The 18,741-nt window shown below is 37.6% G+C and overlaps 1 protein-coding gene across 2 annotated transcripts in view; it reads right to left on the bottom strand.

The window, feature by feature from the left end:
- ankib1a (ankyrin repeat and IBR domain containing 1a) overlaps nt 1–18,741 on the bottom strand; it is a 72,398-nt gene that overhangs the window by 36,052 nt on the left and 17,605 nt on the right. For both annotated transcript variants that reach the window (XM_056479419.1, XM_056479420.1), the window contains exons 3-7: nt 11,569–11,869; nt 8,048–8,230; nt 5,664–5,781; nt 2,267–2,475; nt 62–150 (exon numbers count right to left, since the gene is read on the bottom strand). In XM_056479419.1, the coding sequence (XP_056335394.1) occupies nt 62–150; nt 2,267–2,475; nt 5,664–5,781; nt 8,048–8,230; nt 11,569–11,869 (900 nt within the window). The remainder of the gene's footprint in view (nt 1–61; nt 151–2,266; nt 2,476–5,663; nt 5,782–8,047; nt 8,231–11,568; nt 11,870–18,741) is intronic.

Below are 18,741 nucleotides of genomic sequence, written 5' to 3'. Positions count from 1 at the left end.
CTCAACACAAACATCTCAACACAACATACCCATATGATCTCTTTTAAACAAATAAACTTACCCTTCCCAGCATGCCCGGCAGAACTCATGTCCACATGACATGTCCACGGGGTCCTCAAACACAGATATGCTGCTCATACAAATCCCACACTACATGGGCAAAAGACATTAAAGAGACAGTGTCAAATCTAAACATAGACATTTCTCCTGTGATTATTTTTCTTTTTTAAATGTTTCCTAAATGATGTTTAACAGAGCAAGGAATTGTACACAGTATTTAATATAATATTTTTTCTTCTGGAGAAAGTCTTGTTTGCTTTATTTCAGCTAGAATAAAAGCAGATTTACTTTTTTTAGGTCAATATTATTAGCCATCTTAAGCAATATTTTTTCCAATTGTCTACAGAACAAACTAGGGCTGCACAATATATCGTTTCAGCATCGATATCGCAATGTGCACATGCGCAATGGTGACATCGCAAGACCTGCAATGTTGAGTTGATATAGTTTTCCAGGAACCACAATTGCAAAGTGTAACCATAATAAAGAAAATGATCACTTGCATGTGTTTAAGGCCTGTGTATGTGTGAGCATTTCAGGAGAGTTTAAAGCATTCAGGGACAAGACATTTTAGAATTTGTAACTTTAATAAAGGTTAAATTTATAGAATTATTAATATGATGAAGACTATTCAGTGCTATTCAGTTACATTTTTTTTATTCAATTTCTGTAGCTGAATACTATTAAGACTGCAGAGTAAATTGTAAAGCACTTTTTTATTCACTTGTATCTTTGATCCATTGTATTTATCAATGCTTGAAATTACATTAACAAATTTTATGCAAATGAATCAATTCCCTCCAGAATCATCCCAATCAAACTAAATTAATACATTATTTCCGAATAGAGCTATTAAAGTCATTTATTTGGCAATATACAGTGTAAGTCAGAATTATTAGCCCCCCTATGAATTTTTTTTCTTTTTTAAATATTTCCCAAATTATGTTTAACAGAGCAAGAAAATTTTCACAGTATGTCTGATAATATTTTTTCTTCTGGAGAAAGTCTTATTTGTTTTATTTCGGCTAGAATAAAAGCAGTTTTTATTTTTTTTTAAAACATTTTAAGAACAAAATTATTTATATTTTATAGCCCCTTTAAGCTATATATATTTTTCGACTGTCTACAGAACAAACCATAGTTATACAATAACTTGCCTAATTACCCTAACCTGCCTAGTTAACCTAATTAACCTAGTTAAGCCTTTAAATGTCACTTTAAGCTGTATAGAAGCGTCTTGAAAAATATCTAGTCAAATATTATTTACTGTCATCATGGCAAAGGTTTAGAAATGTGTTGAAGAAATCTTCTCTCGGTTAAACAGAAATTGGGGAAAAAAATAAACAGGGGGGCTAATAATTCTGACTTCAACTGTATATTGCAGAAAAACAAAATATCGCAATTTCATATTTTTCCAATATCGTGCAGCCCTAGAACAATCCATCGTCATACAATGACTTGCCTAATAAACCTAGTTAAGCCTTTAAATGTCACTTTAAGCTGATTACTAATATCCTGGAAAATATCTAGTCACATATTATTTACTGTCATCATGACAAAGATAAAAGAATCAGTTATTAGAAATGAGTTATTAAAACTATTATGTTTACAAATGTGTTGAAAAAATAAACCTTTTAAGGCCCAAGCTGTTTTTTTACATGCATTTTTTATTTCTCTTTGCTTTTTGGGCTTATTGGAGCTTAATTAGAATAAAACCTAAGTAACATCTTTTGATATGATGTACTAATAGAGAAAAATGATGTCCATATGTGTGGACTCGTGGTCCAAATTTACATAAAACACTTTTTCCTGGCTGTTTCTTAAAGCATTAACAACACATACATATTTTTTGAACATGTTTTGACTATCAGAGAGTAAAAACAACATTTTTTGCCCATTTCGGACAGTTAAAAAAGTATTTGAGACATTTCATATGCTGCAAAACAGTTGCAGGATGACACTGTATGTCTGTACCAAAATATAAAACATTCAAAGTGTTTTAAATAGCCACTTTAGAGCTAAAATGTGCTGTCCTTGTATGTGGCCACTAAAGCCCTAAGAAGTTAACTAAACTTATCAAATTTCCATTAAACAGAAATTGGGGAAAATACAGGGGGGCTAATAATTCTGACTTCTACTGTATATATTTACACACAGATTATTAAAGATTGTGTATACTGCAGTAATGTACAGAGATAAATCTGACCAGAGCAAGGCCATCAGTGGGTGACAGCAGGCTGATCTCATCAGGAGAGGTGACGGAGGAACGGGTTGTTCTGGGGGTTCGGGGTGAAGGCAGGGTGTCCCAGGCGTTGTAGCCACTGGGTGGAGGAGTTGGCATCTGAACACCTGAACGCTGGCAGCACTCCTCAGCATTGGACATCCAGTCCTCCAGAAGCTTTTCCCGGTCCCAGTCTGTTCAGGAGAAGAGCAGCTTTAAATGACTGGCTAGAGGTGTGCATAATCTAGTTTCATCTTTTATGTATTGTGTGTTGCTTTATTCCTTTAATAACCTTTAACAATACACACACACTTAATATACATCATTAAACATGTACACATGGACATCACCTATATACTATATAATTGCAGGTTATAATTGTTACGTCCGCAGATAACGTATATTGCTTGTATTTTCTCTCTCCCTCTTTATGCCTGTCATTTTCAGTAGGTCCGCCTTCTCCGAAAGCAGATTGGACAGGAGACCAGTCTGTCATCATTTGGTGATGATGCAATATAAAAAGGACGCCAGGAAGAGCAGAGAGAGGCGCACTTTTGTTTGATCTCATTTTTGTAGATTTTTGCTGACACAATATTGATTTTTGGCTATTTTGCTTAACTTTCGTTTGGGTAAATTTAGTTTGCACCATTTTGCCCACTTTGGAGACTTCTATGTTTTATGTTTCGTTTGATTTGTTTGTTACTTTTCGCCCCAGCTCTTTCCAAAGTCATATCGAGCAACTGCTCATTACGTTCACTCTTTTCTCAGAGAGTAAGGTGGATAGGGAAGATGTCGTATGACTTCCATCTTGCAAACACGTAGGTAACTTGTTCTTAGAGACACCAGGTAAGAGGTGAATGCCATCTTTTGTTTTTTATTTATTCAATAGCTAAGAACAGGGAAGAATGCGGCGCTGAAGAATTTCTGTTGTTTCATTATGCTTTCTAGCGGGGCAGCGGTTACTCTCGAGTTAAAATTGTTTTATATCTTTGTTTTGTTTGGCGTCACTAGCGTTCAGGTTTTACCGATATGCTTTTTTAAAAAAAACGCTAAAATAAAAACTGCTAATAACTGCTCTATAATCCATAAATATAACTCCTGCATAGCAATCCCTGTCAGAAAAGACTAGTGGCTGGGAATGACCTTTTTAAAGTGTCTTTGTGTTTACATTGATGAATATGGCCACGGTGTAAATGCACAGTATAGTTACGATCTCTTATTGCCACATTAGATTGGTATGATACATGATATTGTTGCCATCAGGGATTTCCTGAAGATAAATACCAAAAGAATAGCACAACTGGAATAACTACAGCAGTCGTGATCGTCAATCTCGTATGAAGCAACAGATAACAATGACATATGATGACGTGTGCAGGTGTTGAAGTGCTGTCCCTATTCTAAGGGGTAGATTTTGAAGCCCTTCCCCTTCTCACTCGGTTTTAAGGGCCAAGGGGAAGGTGTAGGGGTACAAAAATAGAGATTGGGCCAAAGTGGTAAACGCTTTAGTGTTCCCACTTTTTTTGAAATGTGTTGCAGGAACCAAAATTGGAATGTGTCTTGAAAAAAAAACAATAAAAATCATGAGGAACACATTGAATAATGTGCTGTTGTATTGTCTGCAATGACTTACAAATCAAAGTAAACTTAGAAATCACGTCTTTTTATTTGCGTTTTCCATACTGTCCCATTTTTCGGATTTGGGGATGTATAGAGTGGGGGAACTATGACGTCACCTTGTAGGCTAATCAGCTGCTAGCATAAAACTGGTTCCCTCAATAAAATCCCCATAGTATTTTCCCATAGGCTTTTCGAAGATTGCAAATAATAAGCTCTGTGCTCAAACACAGTTCATTACACTTACATGTTTTGTCCAGCCGGATAATCCTCACACGAAAATACAACTTTGAGCACTTTTGGATCTTAAATGCAAACGCAAGAATTGAAAAGCTAACATTAGGCTATAAATGAACTACAGTTCTTCAGGGCGCTCGCCTGTGACGTCAGCAGCACCCTACTACAGACAACTTTTCTATCTTATTTTTTTAGAAAAAATGTCCATGACAGAGTTAATCTCTCTGTTTATTATATTATAATCCACACTATAAATTATAAACAAATAAATATGCAAATACACATAGACCTACGTGCCTTTTGGATTGTTTATACGCGGGAAATCGGTTTTGCTTTACGGTTGTTGTAAAAGTTTTAAAACTGTGTATAAATGTGCCTACATATTATTATCATAAGACACATTTAAATAAGTGTATCACTCGCGTGCACACAGCCCGCTTACCTTAACAGACGACAGAAATGAGGCGTAAGGAGCAAGTCTATCAAATGCCTGCAGGTTCCATCATGGGCACAGAACAACATTCAGTATTTTTTATGTCACGAAGTACAGCGAAAAGCAGCCCATACAGTCACATCTGCTATACATTTTAAGAAGGAGTGTAAATACTACAGTTTTGACAGAGTTAAATGTGTTCAGATGAAGAAAAAAAACGACAAAAATCACTTGATCACGTTAAAATGACAGCTAATATGTGTGTATTTTTATACATTTATTAACGTTTGCATTACTGAGAGCAGGAAAGAGACAGGCTGCACTGGTAAGCAGTATCCCCATATTTTTAAGTAAAATAAATGATCAACAAATTAATCTGTCTTGACTGCCTTTACAAGTGAAGGTATTATCTACACACAATATGAATTCCCAATTAGAAAAATACTACAAACTATAATATACTATTGATAACAGACAAATCCAAATGCCCAACACAAGCGAGCTACGCTCCAGACGAGATCAGCTCGATGACGTATAATGTCTCCGACACCGCCTGTAGTCCCAATTAGCAACTTGATAGCAACTGTCCTTTTAAAGAAGCGTAACCGATTTAAAAACTCAAGAGTGTGATGTAACTGATGTGTTTTATGTCGTAGAATTAAACGTGAAAGTATATTGAAGTTGTGTTAGCCACGAACCTTATTTAAGCCATTTAACTGAAATCCCATTGAAAAAACCCATTGACTTTGGGGCGAGGGAACCGGAAATGCTAAAATGCTAACAGGCTTCCGGGTTTTTGCATACAAATTGACGTCATAGTTCCTCCACTCTATTACGTTGGTTGTGTTTGTTGGAGTAATGAGAATAGCTCTCTTTAGTTACTTTCTACTTTGCTTGAACATTAAGTGTAAAAAGCATAATATGACTTAATGATGCTCCTTTAGGATGTAAAAGAGGAGCATTGTGTCTCGTTAGAAACGTGTTTGAGAGTTTTCAGACAACTTTAGAATCCACTCATGATGCCAATTTTATTGTAAAATATATCACTTGTGATCCCAGCTTTCTTATTCGATTTTAAACACAGTTAACTCGTACCATGAGCTCGCAGAAGAGCCTCGGCGGTGAAGAGAGGAGCCTGCAGCATGTCTGCCGTCTCCACGATCAACATATCTTTCAAGCGACGCAGGTCTTGCAGCTTCAGTCCCTCATACGGCTAGAGAAAGGAAAGAGGAAAGAGATAAATGAAAGATAATTGTGAGATAAAGATGAAAAGTGTGGAAATTGAGTGATAGAACATGAATACGGCTTTTCCATGTAAACTTCAATATTGCTCTGGGTGTATGGATCAGAAAAAGGCAACAATTCTGCTGGCGGCTGGATTTATCCTCTTTCCACGGTGACAGTGCATTAGCCAGTTGTGATTTATCTTGCGCTCACTTTTCTCTGATATAAGGGTGCACACACATGCCTCTGCACAATAAATGTTGCTCTTTGGGTTTGTGAGGCTACAAACAGTCTGTTTAGATATCTGGCTTTAAAACAATGATCACATTTTGTAAATAGTTTAAGTTAATTACACAATATCATGCTAAAAAAATGTCCATGCTGTAATTCACATTCCAACTAGACTTACAATTACCATTAAGCAAAATATAAGCCACAATTATGTATTCAAATATATTTATTTATTTAAATTTTTTCCTCTGAAAAATGGTGCATTAGGCAGCACGGTGGCTTAGTGGTTAGCACTATCGCCTCACAGCAAGAAGGTCACTGGTTTGAGTCCCGACTAGGCCAGTAGGCATTTCTGTGTGGAGTTTGCATGTTTTCCCCGGGTTGGCGTGGGTTTCCTTCGGGTGCTCCAGTTTCCCCCACAGTCCAAACACATGCGCTATAGGTGAATTGGGTAAGAAAATTGGCCATAGTGTGTGAGAGCGTGTGTATGGGTGTTTCCCAAGACTGGGTTGTGGCTGAAAGAGCATCCGCTGCTTAAAATAGAAGCTTGAATAGTTGGCGGTTCATTCCGTTGTGGCGACCCCTGATTTGTAAGAGACTAAGTCGAAGGAATATGAATGAATGAATGAATGAATGAATAAGGGTGCATTATATATTGTACTGTAAATAAATAAACTAATTTAACAAATGGAACAACTGATGTGTGTTAATTACACATTATGCTGGTAAGAAACTTGCAAGTAATGTTTATGAGAGATTTGTGTTTATGAGAAACTTGTTTTCAGAATTCGGTGATAAATGGGAAAATGGATAGTATTTATTTGACAGAAATGTTTTGCAGCATTATTTCATGAATATAAGGCATCCTTGCTGAACAGAATCATACATTTATTAAATGAAAAAGATATTTAAAAAACTCAAATTAACACAAAATGATATGATGAATTGCAGAGTTTTGCAAACATCTGCTCCATTCTGAGGAGTTTTTTTTCCTTAAATGTGATTTCTCAACACAAATTGCAGTTTTATATTTATTTTATTACTGAAAAGAAAGCGTTGGGATGTTTTTTGACCAGTATACTGCTGTTTTTTGTTTCTCAAACACAAAATAAAGGACAAGAAATATCTTAAAGCTTATTAAGGCTGCATTAAGTAGGGCAAATGGAGCCGGGAACACTTCCCAAAAGACATTATAATTTGATCGGTATCTACAACTATGTTTGTCTGTTTTTCATTATCTTGAGGTCTCCATAATCCTGGACCAGGCTGTATCCTGAAAAGATGCTGTGGCGATCATGGAGGAGTGGAGAGCATGAGACTGATTCCTGAAAGACCCAAAGGAAAGACAAGTCTTCGCATTGATCCCGTGGGGCAGTCTGAACACCCATTGGTGACCTACTCACACCTGTAGCTTCTCCAGGATGGAGGTCCAGCGTTCTCCAGTCTCTGGCGCCTAGACTGCAGCACTGCACAAGAAGTTTGGCCAGAGGAGAAATGGTCATGCCCAACTGAGCCTGGTGAAGTTTTGCTCCTCGCCACTGTCACCACTGGCTTGCTTGGTTGGTTCTGGACTTGTGGAGCTGCGCATCCATGGATTTGCTCTTCAGTTTTTTGACTTTCAGCAGTGAAAATTAAACCACACTGAACTGAGCTAAACTGAACTTCTGAACTTTACTAGAACTTCTACGTTAATCTTTGACGCTTTGACGCAATCTACATTGTAAAAGCGCTACAGAAATAAAGATGAATTAAACTGAATATTAATAGTTAGTACGGTAGAAGTTGAGTTTAGGTTTTGGGTTGCAGGATTAGGAATGCAAAATAAGATCATAGTTTATAACTACTAATAAACAGTTAATACAGTATCTTTACCCTAACCCAAGCAGTTAATAATAGGCCGGTAAGAAGCCAGTAGTTAATAGCATGATTTATGACCTAAAGTGTTACAGAAATATATCCGAAATACATAAGCTATGAATACACTGGGTACAAGATGGCCCAATATCTACACTAAAGTCATTTACCTCTCTGCGGTCAAGAGCAGCGTACTCCGCTTCGATCTCCTGAGCTCCTGGAACCTGAGAGAAAACCATTTGCGACTCCAGACTGAGCGCCAGATCCTTATGATGCTGTTTCTCCGCACAGTCACACGGCGTCTCCCTGTCCTCGTTCTCCACAAACAAATCTGCAGTGTTCTTCACCAACAACTGCAAAAACACATTACAAATTCTTAGTTGGCAGTATGACAACGAACCATAATTTTGGTACACTAATAATAGTTCGACCTGTGAAATTGTGGTTTCACAAACGATCATTAATCTGCCATAAAGCATGGTTACTTCTAGGGATCCAGCAAAAAAAATAAAATATAGAAAAAACATTATTATTAAACATTATCAGGATCCACTGAAAACCAACACTGTTTCAGAACTTTTTTTTTTTCTTCACTTTCGCCATTTAGTGAAGTTTTTTTTCCCTCTCCGCTGTCGCCACTGGCTTGCATGGTTTGGGATCTGTAGAGCTGCGCATCGTTGGATTTGCTCTTCAGTATTTGGACTCTCAGTAGTGATTATTAACACCACACTGAACCACACTGAACTGAGCTAAACTGAACTCAACTTAAACACTACAAACTGAACTACACTGTTGCTATTTACTATGATTATTTATGTGAAGCTGCTTTGACACAATCTACATTGTATAAGCGCTATACAAATAAAGGTGAATTGAATTGAATTGAACTTTTGAATAATTTGTTGTATTAGTATTAGGCTTTTAAACCTAATATTATAATTAATGCTATATAATTTCATAGAAATTAACAGAACAATCATATTAAGAGTTATTTCAATGTAAAATTCTTAAATATTTTACAACTTAAATCTTTTATACCACCATTCATACATTTAAACAGAATGTATTTTTTACCAATGTCCACTTAACTACTATTATATGCAAAACGAGTGTAGAACGCAAGTACAAAACTCAAAAAAACACACAAAAAAGGTACAAAATTATTTTAATGAAAAAAAAAAAACTGAAATGCACAGATCCACTATAGCCTCTTTCACACAGAAAACACTGATAACATTTAATTTATCACATCGCTTACTTGACATCGCAGCCTATCAAACTAAAATGTACAAAAAAAAACTGTTAAAAAACTATTTACTATACTTTTATTATACCAAAACCTGCATAAAAACATGGAGCATGTACTGTAGGCTCAAGAAAACCCTGCCTTTAAATAAACTGAAAAACAAATAAGAAATCTAAACCAGATTAGCTCTTGTGTACTGTTCAAATTGACTCCCCTTTCGTTATGTTGGAGGCTGTTTTTGCCCCATTGACTTCTATTAATGATATTTTTGATTGCGAAGCCATGACAGCATATGATCATGCATTCTTGATTGTTGGTGGTTTTTCCTGTTGGGAAGAGGTACAATTTGTCATTTTTACTGGTGATCAACAGTTGGCAAAATTAACCCTTTAGATAGGCCTATGCAAAAAAAAAAAAAAAAAAAAGTGTCTGGCTCTTACATGGAGTAAAACAGCAGGTTATAGTGTGTGTGCATAAACACACTTAGGACCAATCCCAATTCTATTTTTGTACCTCTTCCCCATGGCCCTTAAAACCGAGTGTGAATGGGAAGGGCTTCAAAATCTACCCCTTAGAAATGGGACAGCACTTCAACACCTGCACACGTCATCATATGTCATTGTGATCTGTTGCTTCATATGAGATCGACGATCACGACTGCTGTAGTTATTCCAGTTGTGCTATTCTTTTGGTATTTATCTTCAGGAAATCACTGATGGCAACAATATCATGTTATCATAACAATCTAATGTGGCAATAAGAGATCGTAACTATACTGTGCATTTACACCGTGGCCATATTCATCTATGTAAACACAAAGACACTGAAAAAAGGTCATTCCCAGCCACTAGGCTTTTCTGACAGGGTATTCGAGTGTCATCGAGTGTCAGAATGTAGTGGGACTGATATGCAGGAGTTATTTTTATGCATTATAAATAGCGAAATTTAGCGGTTTTTATTTTAACTTTTTTTTTTAACTATGACGGTGAAACACGAACGCGGTTATGAATATATTAAAACATATGTTTGTTTGTTGTAAAAATTCATAATAATGACAAAAAAACACTAATTTGTGCATCTCCTTACTTCTGTGCGCAGCCATGCTGCTGTTGTAGCTGGTGTATTCTGGGAAATTTTCTTACCCCTTGGTTTCGAGTGTGGTCCTGAAAACTGTCTGTTTCAAGGGGTATCTAGCCCTTCCCCTTACCCCTAGCCTTCAAGCTAAAGAGAATTAGGACACCCCCGACCCCTTCACGTGATCGCGCAAAACAAGGGGTAGGGGGAAGGGCTAAGGGGTAGAATTGGGATTGGGTCTTACTAAGTTTACTATGTTCTGAGAGCTGAGCTGCATATTTAAATTTTTCTTAAACATGTCAACATAAGTGTGCAAAGGTTTCTTTTACACACACACTCACAATACTCCATCTAAAAGTCAGAAAATCAGCTTTTTTTGCTCTGCAACTGATGATCAACAGTAAAAATTAAAAACTGTATCTTTTCCCAACAGGGAAAACCAGCAACAATCAAGAAAGCATGATTATAATGGTGTAATGTAATGGTATAATGGCTTTGCAATCAAAAAATGTGATTATAATGGAAGTCAATGGGGCAAAAACAGCCACCAACATAACAAAATCAATCAATCAATCAATCAATCAATCAACCTTTATTTATATAGCACTTTACTACAACCAAGGTTGACCAAAGTGCTTTACACAAGTAAAAAATGAATTATACAGCACAACAAAAAGCAGACAATGCAAAACAATGCAAGAAATATCAATAAAATACAGCAAACACTAAAACGGAGAGAAGTGTCAGTGCCATGCATTAAAAGTCAATTTAAACAAGTGGGTCTTAAGCTTGGCTTTAAAAAGCGGCAGCTCAGTGATTGTACGAAGCTCAGTAGGAAGTGTATTCCAAAGTTTAGGACCTGCCGCTGCAATAGAGCGATCACTCCACTTGCTTGTATCTTAACCGAGGGACTTCAAGCAGAAGTTGGTCAGCAGACACAAAGCTCTGCTGGGTTTGTGAATGCGCAAAATTTCGCATGAATAAGTAGGAGCAAGGCTATTGACGGCATTAAAAACAAACATCAAAAGTTTGAAATCAATTGTAAACTTAACAGGGAGCCAGTGGAGGGAGTAGAGAATTGGTATAATGTGCTCACTTTCTCGGCTGTTAACATGCGAGCAGCAGCATTTTGCACAAGCTGCAAACGATGAAGACATGAAAGGGTAGTCAATTTGAGTGTATAGTTGAGTTTGCGAAAAATGTCAAAGCATTTCTCCAAAACATGTGTCAAAATAAGATCTGTCACCAAAAATCATTCCATTGGCTAAAACACAGAGAAACCTGTGGCCAAATTAAAACTCAAATCACCCCAGAGTGGATGAAAACATCCCCAACAGCACACAAGGGTTAAAAAAGCAATAATCTGATTACCTCGACACAGTTCTTCATGCCAGCCGCCGCCGCGTAGTGTAGGCAGGTGCTCTTTTTGTTGTCGGTGGCGTTGACATTGGCTCTCTCGTACTCTCCCTGGTCCAGCTTGGCTCCGGTCCACTGCAGGATCATCTGGAGACACTCAGCCCGCTTCTGTTGGTCCTCCTGGGGCCTGCTGATGCGCGGCTGCAGAGCTCCTTCACCCAGCAGGATCTGCGGCCCCATGCAGAGCAGGTGCAGCGCCGTCTCATTGTGGACATTGCACTTGTTGGGGTTTCCATCTTTGCAGAACAGGAAAGATCTGCGGGAGAGGAACAAAAGGGAAGGACTGGAATTAGGTGCAATTTACAAATATGATGTACATTTAAGACTTAATAGGGTATATATATGAAATACTCATGTGTACGCCCACACCGAAGATATTTTGTCCATTACTGAGTCTGTTTATTTACTTATGGAAAGTATGTGTGTATTAATTCAGTTTATTTAATAATTCCAGTAATATTATTGAACATATAATTAATTCCAGTAATATTATTGAACATATTATTGAACATTTACAATACAGTTTATAATGCGATATCTACCTGTCTGTCTGTCTGTGTAATTATGTATCCATCTGTCTGTCTATCCGTCCAACTATTAATCAGTCTGTCTGCCTATCTTTCTATACATCCGTCCGTCTATCTATCCATCTGTCTGTCTATCTTTCCGTCCCTCTATCAATCAGCCTGTCTGTCTATCTATCCGTCTGTCAATCTATCCATCCATATGTCTGTCTTTCTGTTTGTTTGTCTATCTATCCATCCATCCATCCATCCATACTTCCGTCTGTCTGTCTATCTATCCATCCATCTGTCTGTCTGTCGATCTATCCGTCCCTCTATCTGTCTGTCTGCCTATCCGCCTGTCTGTCTATCTATCTGTCTATATATCCGTTTCTCTGTCTATCCATCCATCTGTCAATCTATCTATTCATATGTCTGTCTATCCATCAGTCTGTCTATCTATCTTTACTTCTGTCTGTCTGTCTACCCGTCAGTCTGTCTATCTATCTTTACTTCTGTCTGTCCCTCTATCTGTCTTACTATCCATCCGTCTGTCTCTCTGTCAGTCTATCTATCTGTCTGTCTGTCTATGTCTGTCTCTCTGTCAGTCTATCTATCCGTCTGTCTGTCCATCTATATCTGTCTGTCTTTCTGTCCGTCTGTCTGTCTATCTATATCTGTCCATCCACCAGTCTATCTATCCATCCATCCATCCGTCTATCTATCTATCTATATATCTGTGGGTCTGTCCATCAATCTGTTCTTCTATCCATCTATCTGTTTGTCTCTCTATCTATCCTTCTGTCTATCTATCTATCTCTGTCTGTTTATCCATCTGTCTGTCCGTTTTTATCCATCCGTCTGTCTGTCTGTCTGTCCATCTATCGATCTATGCATCTGTCTGTCTGTCTATCTATCCATCCATCTGCCTGTCTGTCACTCTGTTTATCTTTCTAAACAATTCCCTGACTTTCAATGTCTGAAACGGACCTTTGATAAATCCATAATATTCTGGAAATATTCAGCGTGGACCCTGAAAAGAGAATATTATGAATTTCTCAATGCAGCATAAGCCATACCTGGAAGACTAATATCATTTTCAGTCGATTAATTGCAGCAGGAACAAAAAGAAATTGACAATAAATATGAAATGTGCCCTAAGAAGTACTCAAAGGGAAATTCGCAGCCCTGTAAGCTTTAAGAATAAACTCGCTGATCGCATTCAACAGGCTTTAATGCCTTTCAGTGGAAATGACTCAGCGTGCTGTTCTGGGAAGTCTGTGATGTGTATCTGGCACTGGGAGTTTATTAGTTGATGCAACTGAAAACAACTCCCTGCATCCTCTTAACCTTGCTCTCCAGCTGCACCCGGAGGGGCCTGATAGACTGGTTGAACTACCGAGAAATTGACAAGGAGGACACCTGCTAAACTGAGCAGCCGTTGGATCCAGTGAGATCCAGTGACAATTGAACCACAGCACAATAATGACATTACCACTTCATGAAATGCAAATTCAAGCACTGCTTATAATAACGTCTAGACATGCAGGTAACAGACATCTTGTGCGTTTGTTGTGCTATATGCTAGCTAAGTAAAGTCTGATCATAACAAATACAAGACATCACAAAGGGCATGTGTGTGTGTGTTCGGTTGAAAGCCAGAGCATGCCATAAGCTTCACACATCTGGCCTCAAAAAAAATAAAAAATAAAAAATCAGGGTGTAGTCTAGACTGGAAGGCGGATTTTCCAGGAATCAGTAGCAAGTAAGGGGAATAAGAATTCCTGTTAAAAAACACCAAATTATTATAATGGTATCAGCTTTTAAATGTATAACCACTTCAAAACAGATACGGACTAGGTTGGGTTATACTTTGTTACTGAACAAAGATATAAAAAAAGACAGTCAGGAGTCAAGAATGCAGAATAGTATATGTATAACCAGTGTGGGGGTAACGCATTAAGGCAGGTTTATACTTCTGCTTCGAGTGGTCATTGTGACCCACAGCACCTGCCTTGTGCGTAGCCGTGCATTTATACTTCTGAATGCTGTGTGGCTTTGCAATAACACTTACAAAACGCTAGCTGGTTTTTACGTTCCTCTTGTCGAATTTTTAGCGGGTGTTTTGTTTTTTCTGAACGCCACTCTAATGTACAAGTAACTAAAACTCACTTATTCAGAGGCAGAAACTGGTGGATGTGCAACCAATTTAATTATAAGGTAAACACAAAACAAAAGTTTCCATCTGGAGCTCCTTCATGAGACTCGACACTTGTAAAAACTCGCAGCTCTCAGCAGCATCGTCTACACTCACTGATACCAAGCTGACCAATCCCAGAGCATGAGCTACGCGTTGTTGCGACATGGTTACATTTTTTAAGAGGTGCATGTTAGCGTCGCCGCCAGCCACGGCAAGGGCTATGCGACCACCCAAAGGCTGCGCCAGACCATACGCATGCGCTTGAAGCAGAAGTATAAATCAGCCTTTACAAGCTACGCGAGTTACGTAATAACATTACTTTAAGTAACAAGTAAATTAACCCATTACTTCAAAAAACTAAGTAATAATTGTTGAGTTATTTTTTTAAAAACGTAACGAGTTACTTTTAAGATTAGTTCTTTTTTTTATATAGTTTGCTGAATTAAAATTAATCACGTTGAATCACACTCAAAGAGAATGAGTTTTCCGCAGAATCTGACAGAAAGCAAAATGGCAGAGCCTTGCCTTTCTGTGAGGGAAGTATTCTCATTATTTTGAACACATGGAAGAAAAGGGGTACGTCTCAATGGACATTGATTTTACTGAACTAATAAGACAAAAATACAAAAGTAGCAAACACACTGCTTTTAACTTTCATTAATCTGTATCTATACTACATGTCTAACACCAGGAAGTTTTCAGAACGTAACATTATTCTAATTTGTTTTATGCATGTTTTTTTTTGTAGGGTAAATGAAGGTGTAGATCATACAGTTTGTGGTTAATTGCAGAGCTCCTCTATTTAAAAAAAAAAAAAAAGAAAAACATTCTGCAAGTGTGAAAGCGATCAAGCCTCATGTCTCTTTCACACTAGCAGCGACTTTGTGAGCTCTACTGGAGCTCCTATTGGCTGTCGCTCAAGAAAGTCGCTCTTCATTTGCATAAAATTGAGGGATTCTCAACTTTGTTGTGTCGCTTGACACGGCCACCTGGTCGCCAATGGTCGCTGTCGCTCACGTAGATGGAGGTCGCCGAAAGTCGCTCACTCTCCGTTGAAATAAACAGTCGTTAGTCGATTTGCCGCCTTAAGTAGCTCGTAGTGTGAATGAGGCTTCAGGTAGATATGAAGATACTAACTCAAAACTAACTCAAAAGTAATGTAACGCATTACATTCCATAAAAAGTAACTAAGTAACACAACTAGGTACTTTAGTGGAGAGTAACTCAGTAACTTTTCTTTGTTTGTTTAATTGCAATAACAACAGTCCATTACAACAAATACAAAACTGATAGAAGTATCATACAGACAATACAAATATAAATTTTTTGCAACAAGAGAAATGTAACAAATATAAAATATAATATAGGTAAAGCAAAAGAAAGACAAATAGAGAGGAAAAGAAACAAAAAAGAAAGAAAGAAATGAGGGCACATGACAAAAACAAAACAAATGAATGAAGAATATTAAATAAAGCATGTTTTATAAGTTTTAATAGCTTTCTTGTTGTGAGAGTCTGTGATGGTCTTTAAAGAGCCCATATTATGGCTTTTTGAAAATGCCCTTCCATGTAGTGTGTCACACAGCTCTAAGTGAAGTGAAATATCCAGCTAAGGCTTAAATCTGTAAGTGTACAGTGTTTAAAACTATTGATTCATCTATAAAAGAGTCGACTCATAGTGCTTCAAACGAGTCGTCTTGATAACGAGTTATTAGGTGTTTCGCGATGACGCAGCTACGAAACACAAGTAGTTGCACGCGCAAGCCCGGGAGATTTGAAACCTGCGGCTCCGCCCACTAACAGAAAAAAGTCACACACACACAGAGACACACACAGACACCGGTAGAATGAAGTCACGCTGTGCAGATGGAGATTATTGACAGTTCACCCAAAGATGAAACCTTAGCATATAGCCTAGCCTTGAGCAGATCGAGAGCCTCTGGAAACTACCTGCTTACAAAGAAGACTTCATCAGTTTGTTAAAGGAAGGATCGGTAAAGACTGTCAGAACAAGGATCAGTGGATCATGAATCAGTTTCTTCCCCCATTTCACCAGTGTAAGTACGTGCGATTAAAATTGTTGCCTCGTTTACTCTAGCTTGCAAATTATGCATTTAGTTGTGTTTTGTTACTTGTAACCGTGTGTGCTGTATCAGGTTAACTCTTTATATTCTCATATCGCGTGTAAAGCTACGTTGAAAACGCGACGCGTGCCGCTTTGTTTATGGATAGTCAGCTATGTGTGTGTGTGTGTAATGTGTGTGTGTGTGGCTCCTCTGAGGAGGTTGATGTGTGTGTGTGCGTGTCTCTGAATAGGGTAAAGCTCTAGGCAAAGGGTGATCAAAGGGACCCGTTTGTAAAGTGAGGACTTTAGGGGGTGTCGCGGTTGAAATCTTAGGGTTGTAATCGCGGATGTAACTGAGGACGCGGAGGGGGAGGGAGGTGTCGCCGCCGCGCCGTCTCTATTCTGGACGCGCCGGCCCTGTGTGTGCGTGTGTGTAAAAAGAGCAAGTAGACTGCTAGGACATATCCTCGCCAGTTCTTGGACTTTTTGCTTGATAAAATAGTTAGTCGTCAGTATTTTCTAGTCCATCGTCTGTATTTACATTCACCCACTGGCAGCCAAAATCCACTATGAAGCGTGTGTACGCTGTGACTACTTTTATATTGTTGATAATCTGCTGGGCATTTCACTCTGTCTCGCCCTGAAGCCTGTCAGTGTCGTCGACCAATCGCAGCAGCCTGTCATTGGTCCAATCAGCGCAGATTAGCTTCGCGCTGAGGACGGGTTTGGGTACAAATGAATCGCTGAACGATTCATATGGGAGTCGCTGGGATAACTAGGTAAAAATAAATGCAGATTATAAGACCATCAAAGTGTTGTTTGACCTTGCATGCATATTAGACTGTTGTTGGAGACCCTTACAACCTAAATATGACCCTATTTCATCTATAATATGGGCTCTTTAAATAAAGTTCCAGTTCTTGTTTAAAAAATAAAAAAATTGGCTTACATCGAGTATATTTGCATTTGTGTATAAAAAAAACTTTCCAATAAATAAAATGAGGTTTATGGGGAGTAACTCAATATTATAATGCATTACTTTCAAAAGTCAGCGTGTAATACTCTAATCTAAATTAGTACTAAATTCTGATATAAACCTAATCAACTGCAAATGCAGGATTGGATTGACATTGTAAAAATTAGGTTGAGTATCATGGAGAAAATTACATTCTGTGTGAATTAACCAAACGTCGATATTTTAATCAATCAATCGATTTTATCAATTACATTTCTTGGGCCAATCGAGAAAACAGAGTACATTTAGTGAAAAAAACAAATATTAATAATATATAAACAAGAAACAGGCGTCACGGTGGCGCAGTGGGTAGCACAAATGTATTCAAATATATTTACTTCTTTATTTTATCCTCAGATAAATGGTGCATTAGGCGGCACGGTGGCTCAGTGGTTAGCACTGACACCTCACAGCAAGAAGGTCGCTGGTTTGAGCCTCGGCTGGGTCAGTTGGCATTTCCGTGTGGAGTTTGCATGTTCTCCCCATGTTCGCGTGAGTTTCTTCCGGGTGCTCCGGTTTCCCTCTTAAGTCCAAAGACATGCGCTATAGGTGAATTGGGTAGGCTAAATTGTCCGTAGTGTATGTGTGTGAATAAGAGCGTATGGATGTTTCCCAGTGATGGGTTACAGCTGTAAGGGCATCCTCTGCGTGAAACATATGCTGGATAAGTTGGCGGTTCGTTCAGCTGTGGTGACCCCTGATTAATAAAGGGACTAAGCCGAAAAGAAAATGAATGAATGAACAAACAAGAAACAATATATTATATATTGTAGTAAATATTTCTTATTGAACAGAATATTTTTGTTTATTTATAAATATTGCGTCCACATCCCCTTTCTATTGTAAATAACATTTGTGTATAAGGAAGATTATTTAAAGAGAGTTTAAAGAGATATACAGTGCTCAGCAAAAAGGAGTACATCCCTTTTGAAAAAAAGCAATTTTTTTATGCAATTTTCAGTGAATATGGACTATATATGTAGGTGCATTTAAACAGTACAGTTGTATTAAACAGGTATATCCATTAAAATAAGAGTTTGGTCACCTGACATTTGTAGGAATAGAAAGATAATACATTTAAATACACAAATAAAAATACAAACTACAAATTTTCAACTAATTTTTTTACATTTTTTAGGTTTTTCTTGATTTTTCCTGTTTATTAAAATTTTATTTAAGATTTTTTCCAACATACTAATTTTTAAACTCTGACCTTAAGTCTCTCTTGATTTTTGTTGTTGTTGTTTTTTTATTATTATTTAATATTTTTCCCAACATATTAATTTTTGGACTTTGATCTTAAGCTGTTGTTTTTATTGGTTAGATTAGTTTCAGTGTTTGGCTTT

Source organism: Danio aesculapii, chromosome 19, assembly GCF_903798145.1.
Source record: "Danio aesculapii chromosome 19, fDanAes4.1, whole genome shotgun sequence".
In the NCBI taxonomy this organism is placed as follows: Eukaryota; Metazoa; Chordata; class Actinopteri; order Cypriniformes; family Danionidae; genus Danio; species Danio aesculapii.
This window is presented reverse-complemented; position numbering and strand designations above follow the sequence as displayed.